General features: G+C 38.5%; 1 protein-coding gene and 1 long non-coding RNA gene across 2 annotated transcripts; one reads left to right on the top strand and one right to left on the bottom strand.

Annotated features, from left to right (window-relative positions):
• Window positions 1–710: 710 nt before the first annotated feature.
• sec13 (SEC13 homolog, nuclear pore and COPII coat complex component) lies at window positions 711–10,214 on the bottom strand. Its single transcript, XM_005456430.4, has 9 exons — window positions 9,999–10,214; window positions 9,755–9,799; window positions 7,252–7,367; window positions 5,421–5,572; window positions 3,370–3,503; window positions 3,146–3,279; window positions 2,208–2,328; window positions 1,714–1,860; window positions 711–1,417 (listed from the first exon to the last, which is right to left on the bottom strand). Exons 1-9 carry the CDS (start codon window positions 9,999–10,001, stop codon window positions 1,307–1,309), a joined length of 963 nt encoding a protein of 320 aa, XP_005456487.1. The 5' UTR covers window positions 10,002–10,214; the 3' UTR covers window positions 711–1,306.
• Window positions 1,791–2,334, top strand: LOC112846869 (uncharacterized). The gene is made up of 2 exons (XR_003220053.1): window positions 1,791–1,916; window positions 2,151–2,334. It is a non-coding gene; the product is annotated as an uncharacterized LOC112846869 (long non-coding RNA).
• Window positions 10,215–11,276: the final 1,062 nt, after the last annotated feature.

Raw genomic sequence — 11,276 nt, 5'->3', positions numbered from 1 at the left:
AGTAGAAAAGCGCTATATAAGAACAAGTCCATTTACCATTCTTTAGGTGGAAGCAAACACAAACTGTTTTTTTTTTTTAACTGGATATATATATACACATAACCGCATTAACGCGGCAAATCTCGGTTAGCGAGTTAACACGGATCGCCCCGTGCTGCGGCTGGACGGCGCTAACGCGTTGACGCCGTGCATTTTTTAAAGGCATCTGGGAAAAATATCCGGACTAAAATCTGAGCCATATTGAACATACTGATCTACCTGCGTTGGTGACCACTCAGCTGTGGCTTAGGGTCATTGCATTAACAGGAAGGCCAGGAGTTTGATCCCTGACTCCCCGTCAGCATGTCCACGTGTTCTTGATCAAGATACTAAACTACAAGTTGACCCAGATACATCAAAGGGTATGAATGTTTGGCAAAAAAGCTATTTATGAATGTGTGTTAATGAATGAGAGTAAGAGAGTGTGTTAGTAGAAAATGACTCTTTTGCCTAGCCATGGTTATTATATAAATGAAAAAAGACAGTAAAATTGTTTTAATATTAAACAGTTATTTAATTACATCAAACATGAAAAAGAAATCAATGGATTCTGATTATACACCTGGAGAAAAACAATCGCTCCATTCATGGTTGTTAAGGCAGATGATTCATTTAACAGCTGAAAAGAGTCTGCAAACATTTTACCGAATAAAACATTTATCCACTTATCATTAAATGTAAATCCAAATCAGGCAGTCAAGTCATGTTTTGTTTCACTATGAGAACATGAGAGTTTGTTTTAGATGTGAAGGTGGGCTCACCTGCTTTGTTTTTATAGTTTTCTTGGTTCACTCAAAGCCAATTTGAGTGAACCAGTAATTAGAATAAAGTGTTGAAAGTCAGGACGGCTGCCCCTGAGGATGCTGGGAGCATTAAGGGTGATGGTAATTTTGTTCTCCAGCAGTGGAGGTGGAATGTTTCTGGAGCAGAGCAGGAAGAACTAAACTTTGATGAAGCTAAAGACAAAACGAACAAAGTTATGTCCGCATTTTTAAACTTCAAAGGAAAAATAAAGAAAGCGGTGATTCTTTGAGTTGTAATGGTTTCTTTCCCTCTAATAAATTCTCCTTGTTGATTTTCAGCAGGCACCCAACTCATGCTGAAGCCTAAAACTCAGATTATAGACCAGGCTTCATCATTGTGGGCGTCTTGTTTTCAGTCCAAATGTCCAGCATGTTTATTCTTTCATCTCTGAAGGCTGAGGGTCATCATCGAAGGGTCAGGGGTCACGGTAATGGGTGTGTGTGTGTTTTTTTTTATTCGAGGGTCACTGCTCATTCTGCTGTGTGTCTGTGATGGTGGAGACTGCGCCCTGGCCTTTGCTGACATCACTGATACACGCCCACTGACCATCCATCGACTCCTTCCACAGCGTTACCTGAAAAGTTCATAAATAGTTTAATAAATCAACTATAAATAAAATCAGTCAGCGCTCAAATCTAATTCAACTTATTCTTTAGAGTTAAATATTAGCTTTGAAAAACAGCCATAATATCCTGAATCAATAAGGTTAAAAAAAGGAAGGGCAGAGCTCACTGCAGGTTGATAAAACCATATCAATAAAATTCTTCCAGACTGTGGCATGTTTAGTTTGCATATAACCAAGTCAGACAGAAGGAAATAAATTTATATCTATAATTTTATGTGGATTTGGTGTAAATGTGTATTTTCTACCTTGTTGTCTCCTCCTGAAACAGCCAGTATATTTCCAGTGATCGACCAGCTGACGTGCCACACCACATCGTTGAACTTGTGGAGCAGTTTGGCCGTCCAGGTGTTGCCTGCAGGGTCGTCACACGTCCAGATAAATACTCGTCCATCCTGGAAGAATGGAAAACAATTTCCCACATAACCCCAGTGGAAGAAAAACAGAAATGGTTTGATTTTATTCAAATACTTTTTTGCAAGCTGCCCATAAAACTTGCTTTTATACGATACCACATTTTATAAAGCACTACAGATTAATGTAACCCGCTTATGAACTGGTGGATCTTTAATCTCACACTTGACTGAACCGGAGGCACACTCTGGCTCCATCTAGTGGTGAAAAACTTGTACCCAAGTTATCAAAACTGTATTTAGAATGCCTGAATGAACACTTTATGTTTTAGGTGCTGGAAAGCAGAATAAATTGCATGTTCTGCATTTGTAATCACATCAAATCTCACCTGAGAGCAGCTGGCAATGGTGCTGGTGGGAAGACCAATAGATGGAGCCCAGCCAACATCTCTCACCCAATCACTGTGAGCCTCCAGCTTCTGATCCTCCTTCCACTGCCCATCCTCCTCTCTGCAGGCAGGAAGTGTCAAACAGTGACAATTAGGTTTAAGAAAAAAACAAAACAAGAAAATGCTTCAGACCACACGTCACCCTGAACCACACACAAATGCAGAGCTTTATTGTCTATACTTCAAGCAAGAAATGTATCTTCCTTGGATTCAGCCATTTAGGATAACCAACTAACCCAGTGTGTCTTCTGGTATCTGGGAGGAAGGAGGAGTACCCAGAAGGGTACTGAAAGAACATGCAAACTAGGCACAGGAAGGCTCTAGCCAGGTTTTTAAACCAGAAGCCTTTCTGCTGTGAGGTTCCACTCACCACTACCACACTTGTCACACAAGGATCACCATGTTTGTGGTGACATTAAATATCTAGATCAGTGAACTTTCCCCAGAGAACAGAAACTTTCTGAAGAACAAACATCTGATTTATGTTCCACTGAGATATGTTTGTACTCCTCAGGTTTCTTTTGTAGTGTTCAATGCTTCTGATTGGTCAAGTGTGCATGTCTTACACAGCTATGTTATAATGATAATAATAATAATAATAATAATGATAATGATAATAATAATAATAATAATAATTTCTTAAATGCTTCTGAAGCTTTGAGTGTGTTGCAGGAACACTGCCAGTGCTACCCATCAACCTCCTGGTATGCACCTATAGTATAAATGTGAAAATCCTTTTGGGTTTCAGAAAAGTTGACCTTTGACCTTTTTACTGAGATTAGAACGTGTCCAAAAGTTTTAGTAGATGCACTTATGGTATGAACTGTAAAATCCTGGGTGATTTCCTTCAGAGATTTTCAGAAAACATGAGCACTTACTTCCAGAGTTTGACCAGGTTGTCGCAGCCTCCGGAGACGAAGCGCTTGACGTAGTTTGGCTTCTGTCCCGATGGCTGATCAATCAAACTGCCTGGAACTATAGCGGGAGCCCAGCTTACAGCGTTGCAGCCAATCTGCAGCAGAATCACAACAGTGTGTTACATCCAATGCAGGATGCTGCTAAAGTGACATTTCAAACATTCAGAGCAGTTTGTAAGTCTCACAGTGTGAGCATTGCTGATCTTCTTGACGTCCCACTGCTGATCTCCAGTAAACGTGAGAAGGGAAATTGCTCCGTCTGAACTGCCACAGGCCAGGATTAGACCAAACTCATATGGACCCCAGCAGACTGAGTTCACTGTGGACACACAGGAGGAGACTCAACGAGATGGATGCCTGAGGAGTCTATTAAATCTTAATGCAATAAAATGTGCTTCGTTATTTCCTGAGCTGACACACCAAACTGATCTGTTAAACTTCTAGTTCTACCGAGGACACAATCTACAACACTGTATTTCTGAGGAAGGGACAAAAAGAAACAAAAGAGTAGAAGGAGGGGAAAAACAGCCAGAGGGACTCTAGATCAAAACACACCAACTTACTGAGAAAACTTCTCATAATCACTACAATAAAATTGAGCAATTGAAAAGAAACATAACATGCCACTATAAGGTAAAGTGGCTGAAAGGTAGAGCCACAAAAAAAAACAACCCAAAACCCACAGAAGGAGTGAGGCGTCTGATAAAAGACACTGTGGTGAAGGGCAATTACAAAGTGGAGCTACAGAAATGAGGAACTAGAAAATGAGGGTTAAACCATAACACTGATACACCACAAATAACAAAAAAGGTCAGTCAACACACAGACAGTGATGCTGGGTCTTCTTTTAAAAACACATTGCCCAACCCAAATTTTGTGTTTACACCTAAAGCAAAGTGATTTTCTTTGTGGTGAAAACAATAATGTGAATACAGAAAAATCCACTAAAAGTTAAAAATATTTAAATGTATTTCATATATATTCAACTAGTTAGTAAAATTATTACATATACTTCAACTTTGGTGGCATTTTGCTATGAGTTTGGTTAAAAACTTAAAGTTTGAGATTCAGACTTTGATTTTTCCTTCTACCATTTAGAAAGACTGTTATCAACCTCTGAGGGCATCCATTACTTTAAAACTCCACAACTTTATTAGTGCAAAAAACCATCAATGTATTTTCACTTGAACAAGCAGCTGTTTTTTATGTGCATTAAAGTTATATAAACATTTTACAGTGCAAATGCAAATTCCTCGCTAACAGTTTAACCAAAAGGCATTTCCAGTGGAAACTGGCCGACATATCCTCAGCATAACCATGTATAATATCCACAAAACTTAAAAAGAGGCTATACACACACAGTACACACACATATTATGTTGAAGCACAGTACGTATCACTCCGTGAGGCTCCTGCCTATGATAGCCGTAATGCTCCGACAATACATCAAGCGGTGCGGCTTCGTAGCTTAGCAAAGTCGTACTGAAACATTTGACAGATTTTCGAGCGCTGTGTACATAAAATTGTTTCGAGGTCAGTAAACAACCAGAATTCATACATAAGGGACACTGTTGATTTTCAGAAAAATCAAAGGATTGATTTTAAGTGTGCCGTATTTTCCAAAAAACACGGTAATAACGACGGCCCGCTAGCATGCTCTACCAAAAATAGTGTTTTGTTGTGTATCTGACGGACGAAAGCTAAACCAGTTCCACACCACTGAAGTTGCAGCATTTTTACAAACCAGTTCTGGTTCATCCGTTTCATTCAACGATCAGCTTTCGCCCTTCTCATTCTCTGTCGCTGCCATTCTTTTTCCGTCATGTGCGTATGAAAACAAAGACACTGCGCATGCGCGTTTTACCCATATTCTATTACGATATTTCATTTTATTTATCGTTGCCCAACATTATACCGGTATTACTGTGAACGGTATGATATGGCCCAGCCCTATTATACAGACACAAAAATGTGACAGGTTGAATAAGGAAAATGAATCAAAGGCCTTTTTGGTTAATTTCTGAAAAACCTTGGACTGAGCAGCCTGGATTTATTCTTGTATCCGTGGAGATCCAGTAAATGTCCTAAGTGTTCAATAAAAGATATTAAATGTAGTGTTGTAATTGTAAATACAAAGAACATGAATTAAATAATCTGTGAGGATCTGGTCTTTTCTTGTGTGAAGCCACCCGCATGTATAAGACAAGAATAGAGATTAAATTTGTATCAAACCCACCTGACGACTCGTGTCCGGTGTACTCGTACATCTTGTCCCAGGATCCGTTCTCTTCTTTCCAAATAATGACTTTTCGGTCATAGGAACAGGAAGCCAGGATGTTGCCGAACATTGGATGAGCCCACGCTACCTGCCACACGGGACCCTCGTGGCTACAAAACACAAGAGATGCAAATTAGGTTTGTTTTTCACTGAGTACCTGGATTTGTCACCTGGCAATTAAATTACAGCAGACAAAAGCGCCAACAAGTTATATTTCATCACCACAAGTGATACAAGTTCGTTTTTTAGCTTTAGCCTCTTGGTTTGCTCAATAAGCTGAGGCTTCATAATAGAGCAGGGCGATATGACCAAAAATATTTATCACGATATACATTTGAAAATTTCGATAACGACATAACTGACGATTTAATTGACACTAGAAAAAAATACTTTACAACTCCACAACTTTATTAGTGCAAAAAAAACATCAATGTATTTTCACTTAAACAAGCAGCTGTTTTTTATGTGCATTAAAGTTATATAAAAATTTAACAGTGCAAATACAAATTCCTTGCTGACAGTTTAACCAAAATGCATTTCCAGTGGAAACTGGCCGACATATCCTCAGCATAACCATGTATAATATCCACAAAACTTAAAAAGAGGTTAAACACACACAATACGGTAATATTATGTTGAAGCACAGTACGTATCACTCCGTGACGCTCCTGCCTATGATAGCCGTAACGCTCCGACAATACATCAAGCGGTTCGGCTTCGTAGCTTAGCAAAGTCGTACTGAAACATTTGACAGATTTTTAAGCGCCGTGCACATAAAATCGTTTCGAGGTCAGTAAACAACCAGAATTCATACACAAGGGGCACTGTCGATTTTCAGAAAAATCAAAGGATTGATTTTAAGTGTGCCATATTTTCCAAAAACACGGTAATAACGACGGCCCGCTAGCATGCTCTACCAAAAATAGTACTTTGTTGTGTATCTGATGGACGAAAGCTAAACCAGTTCCACACCACTGAAGTTGCAGCATTTTTACAAACCAATTCTGGTTCATCCGTTTCATTCAACGACCAGCTTTCGCCCTTCTCATTCTCTGTCGCTGCCATGCTTTTTCCACCATGTGAAAACAAAGACACTGCGCATGCGTGTTTTATCCATATTCTATTGCAATATTTCATTTTCTTATCGTTGCCCAACATTATACCGGTATTACCGTGAACGGTATGATATGGGTAGGGGTGCAACGATACACAAAATTCAAGGTTCGGTTCGATACTTTGGTGTCACGGTTTGATATTTTTTCGATACAAAAACATGTTCATGCCTTTTTAATTTGTCATTTATTCAAATTATAAATATATATTTTAACTCAAAAGTACAGTTTTTAAATTTAATGTTGCTGAAACAACAAAATAATAAGAAAAATAAATCTATCTGATCGAGAAATCACTCATCTTTGGAAAAGAGAGTTTACTACAGAGAAATGTCTCTTTCCAAAATAAAAGCTATACTATATGTTTCTTCTGGGGTATATTCTCAGCAGTGGGGGAGGTTCAATTTCGGGGAGCTTTGAGGCAGTTGCCATGTTGCAACGAACTTAGCTTCTGTCTTGCTAGCTTCCGCTGCGCTCAGTGGATCTGCACTCAACAGTGCAAATCCACTGAGCGCTCAACACAGACAGCATCATCAAAAGAAAAGTTGATAAAATAAATAAAAAATGTTCTATTGTTCGATACATATGCGAACCGAACCGAAAGCACTGTATCGAACGGTTCATTATAGATGCGAGTATTGTTGCACCCCTAGATATGAGCCAGCCCTACTTCTTACCCTCTGAGGTCTGCCACAAGGATCTGCCCTCCGTTTCTGACGTCAAAGATCTTGACGGTGCGGTCAGAAGAACAGGTGGCGAGCCGAGTCCCGTAGTAGTCCATCTGGGCATCGTGCTGAAACAGACAGAGCAAAATGTAAAAACCTGAGTGAGAACCTCCACCTCTACCTTTCAATTTAAACAATATTTTATTATTTTATATTTTATTAATATTTTCATTCTCATGGTGATTGTTCAGTTTAAACATCATCTAACAGAAAATAAAAAGGATAAATGCTGCAACAATGATTTAGTCAAAAGAAAATACTTTATTCTCTTAAAAGGGATAGTTCGGATACTGAGGAGCTTTTGCACATCTTCTTTTGCTGGAGAATCAGCCTTAAATCTAAATAATGTGCTTTCAGTGGCTGTAGTCAGCAGCCAAAAGCAGCCGGACTGTCCTTTCCAACAGGGAAATGAAGCCATATCTATGAATGTACTGTATTCAAAACCGGCTTTGACACAAACAGTGTCGTTACCTCATTGAACATGTTGGTCTACCACTGCCCTCTTCAGTTAGTTAATGTTATTGTGTCCCTTTCATGTTTTTGAGGTGTTACTTCAGATAAACATGTGTAAAACACAAAAGTCCTACAGCAAATGTACAGGTTACAGTTTATAACCTGCACAAAAGTAAAGCTAAGTCAAGTTCAAATGTATCTGTGGCAACAGTCACAGGGTATCAGTGGCAAGTTGTTAATGATTTGTTTCTGAAATTATTATTTTAATAGCCTTTGCCAAAGATGGAGCTCAGCTCAATGTGCTTTATCATGTATGACTTAATGATCACAAACAACAGTGAAAATCACTGTTTGTGTGAATTAACACAAAACAGGTTCAGAGTGGGCTGATGATGTTCTGCTGTGTGTCGTCACCCACTGACAATCCTGGTTTTATTGTTAATTTAATCAACTCAAATGTTCTTTTATATGTAATTTAGTATAGTAGTCTGGACTTTATGAAACATAGTGACATATAAAGTCATGTGAAAAAAAGTCAGTTTAAAAAAAACTTTAAGTAGATCTTTAAAATAAACTTAGTACACCCTATTGTTTCTATGAGACGCTACATGTATCGGCCAACATCGGTTAAATGCACAAGAGAGCACAACTGAACAAGTCTGGTTTGCTTGGAAAAAGCCTCATCTCTCCCTAAAGAACATGGTAGCACTTCTGGGATAATGTTCTTTGGACAGACAAGATCAGGTGTAGAAGTCTGGTGAAAACCAAACTCAGCAAAATGGTTAAGAGGTGCCGATTTGGGCTTGCTGTGCAGCCACTGCACATGGAAACCCTGCAGTTACAAGTCGACCATAAACTCCTCTGTATACCAAAGTATTCTATTTATTATTTATTTATTTATAAAGCACATTTAATAACAACAGAGAGTTGACCAAAGTGCTGTACAACGTAATAATTAAACAGTGGCATTAACATCAACAACAGGTAAGAAAATTAAAAGAAAATTAGGATAAAAAGAATTGGTGACTCTCATGCAGTATAAAAAGCCAAAGCGAAAAAATATGTTTTAAGATGGGATTTAAAAAGACTGACAGTTGGGGCCTTTCTAATGTGGAGAGGTAGATCGTTCCACGTTTTCGATGCCACAACCACAAATGCCCAATTCCCTCTATGAACCATCCTAGACTTGTGTAAGGTAAGGAGTAAATGATCACTTGATCAAAGGCCTCTAGAGGACATATAAAGCTGCAAAAGGTCAGACAAATAGTCTGGTGCCTGACAATTTAGCACTTATTAAGTCAAAAGTAAGATTTTAAATTTAATTTTCATTTTGCACTGGAAGCCAATGAAGGGAAGCAAGCACCAGGGTAAAATGTTGGTGTCTCTTCACACGAGTCAAAAGACAGGCTGCAGCATTTTGTACAAATTGGAGCCGTGCCAAACTGGACTGACTGACACCAACATAAAGCGAATTACAGTAATCCAGTTGAAATAAGGCAAACGCATAGATTGCTCCTTCCAAGTTTTTAAAGGATAAAAATAATCTCACCTCGAATAAGAGCCTTAATTTTTTTTTTTTTTTTTAAAAGGACCGCTGAACAACTGAATAAATTTGTTTCTCAAATCTAATTTTGTTATCCAAGAAAACCCCCAGATATTTTTTATTCTAGAGTCAAATGTGAAGTCATCAGTCCGAGAGCTAAAACTGAAAGAGGGTCATGAATTAGGACAATGATCCTAAAAGAACAGTATCAGTCTCTGATGATCAGCTAGCAGTGTCAGATCGCAGCAATGTTAGTTTGTTACAACTGGGTTTAAAGACAATGGATGACACGTTACAGTGATAATACTTACTGACGTTTCATTGTACACATGTTTGTATCTCTAGTTATCACGCGTAAAAGCTCACTTACAGGTATTTAAAACAAGAAGGCTAACATCAGCTGTGATTAGCAACTAGTTTGGGTTAAATAAAAAAGGGGAAAAAAACTGGAAAACTTACAATCATGTCCTCATGAGAGGTGTCCACGGTGTTAATGACGGAAACCTGAAATGAACAAACATTATATAATCACAAATACTGCACATTAATTAAAATGTTCATTGATTTTCCTGCTACTACTAGCCACTTTGCTAAGGAGCTACTAGGACTTGGGCACGTCAGCAGCTAACGGTAACCGGGAAAATGCCACAAACGTCAGCGAGCAGCTTCACCGGTGGCCTAAATGCAAAGTTATCAAACTCACCATGACCGTGACTGACACAGAAACCCCGAACAACACGAGTAATCCTCCTTTATAAGAAAAAAGAAACCCGGCTTCACCGACTACTCCGACGTGGCAACAAGTAAGATAACCGTTTCCCACCGAGTCCCACCGCACATCATACCGGCGGAAATAACAACCAGTAAACAAGGGTTCCGCATAAGCGTCTGACGAGCTAACCTTAACCTTATTTAGAAGCTAAATATGAACACATTCTAAATAAATTAAAATCCGATCCCTCCTAGATTAGTGAAAACATTTCAAAAAGTTACATTTTCTCCTTTTGAATGGAATGGAACATACAAATACATATATATATATGTATATACATATATATATATATATATATATATATATATATATATATATATATATATATATATATATATATATATATATATATATATATATATACAGTTAAGCCCATAATTATTCATACCCCTGCCAAATTTTGGCTTAAAGTTACTTTTGTTCAACAAGCAAGTTCTTTTTTGAGCAGAAATGACACAGGTGTCTCCCCAAAGATAATAAGACGATGTACAAGAGGCATCATTGTGGAAAAAAATATTTCTCAGGTTTTATTTATATTTTAGCAAAAAGTATCATGTCCAGAATTATTCATACCCTTCTCAATAATCAATAGAAAAGTTTTTATTGGCTATTACAGCAATCAAACGCTTCCTATAATTGCAGACCCGCTTTCTGCATGTCTCCACAGGCATTTTTGCCCATTCATCTTTAGCAATGAGCTCCAAATCTTTCAGGTTGGACGGTCTTCTTGCCATCACCCTGATCTTTAGCTCCCTCCACAGATTCTGAATTGGATTCAAGTCAGGACTCTGGCTAGGCCACTGCAAAACGTTAATGTTGGTGTCTGCTAACCATTTCTTCACCATGTTTGCTGTATGTTTTGGGTCATTGTCGTGCTGAAATGTCCACTGGTTCCCAAGGCCAAGTTTTTCTGCAGACTGCCTGATGTTGTTGTTGAGAATCTTCATGTATTGCTCTTTTTTCATGGTGCTGTTTACTGTGATTAGGTTCCATGGTCCATTGGCTAAAAAACACCCCCAAAGCATTAGGTTCCCACCACCATGTTTGACAGTGGGGATGGTGTTCTGTGGGTTGAAGGCTTCTCCTTTTTTATGCCAAATGAAGGCAACATCATTGTGACCAAATAATTCAATTTTTGTTTCATCTGACCATAACACTGAAGACCAGAAACCTTCTTCTTTGTCCAGATGAGCATTTGCAAAGGCCAAA

The sequence above is a fragment of the Oreochromis niloticus genome, linkage group LG5 (genome assembly GCF_001858045.2).
Source record: "Oreochromis niloticus isolate F11D_XX linkage group LG5, O_niloticus_UMD_NMBU, whole genome shotgun sequence".
Lineage (NCBI taxonomy): Eukaryota > Metazoa > Chordata > Actinopteri > Cichliformes > Cichlidae > Oreochromis > Oreochromis niloticus.
Note: the sequence above shows the minus strand (reverse complement) of the source record. Positions and strands in the feature narration are given on the sequence as shown.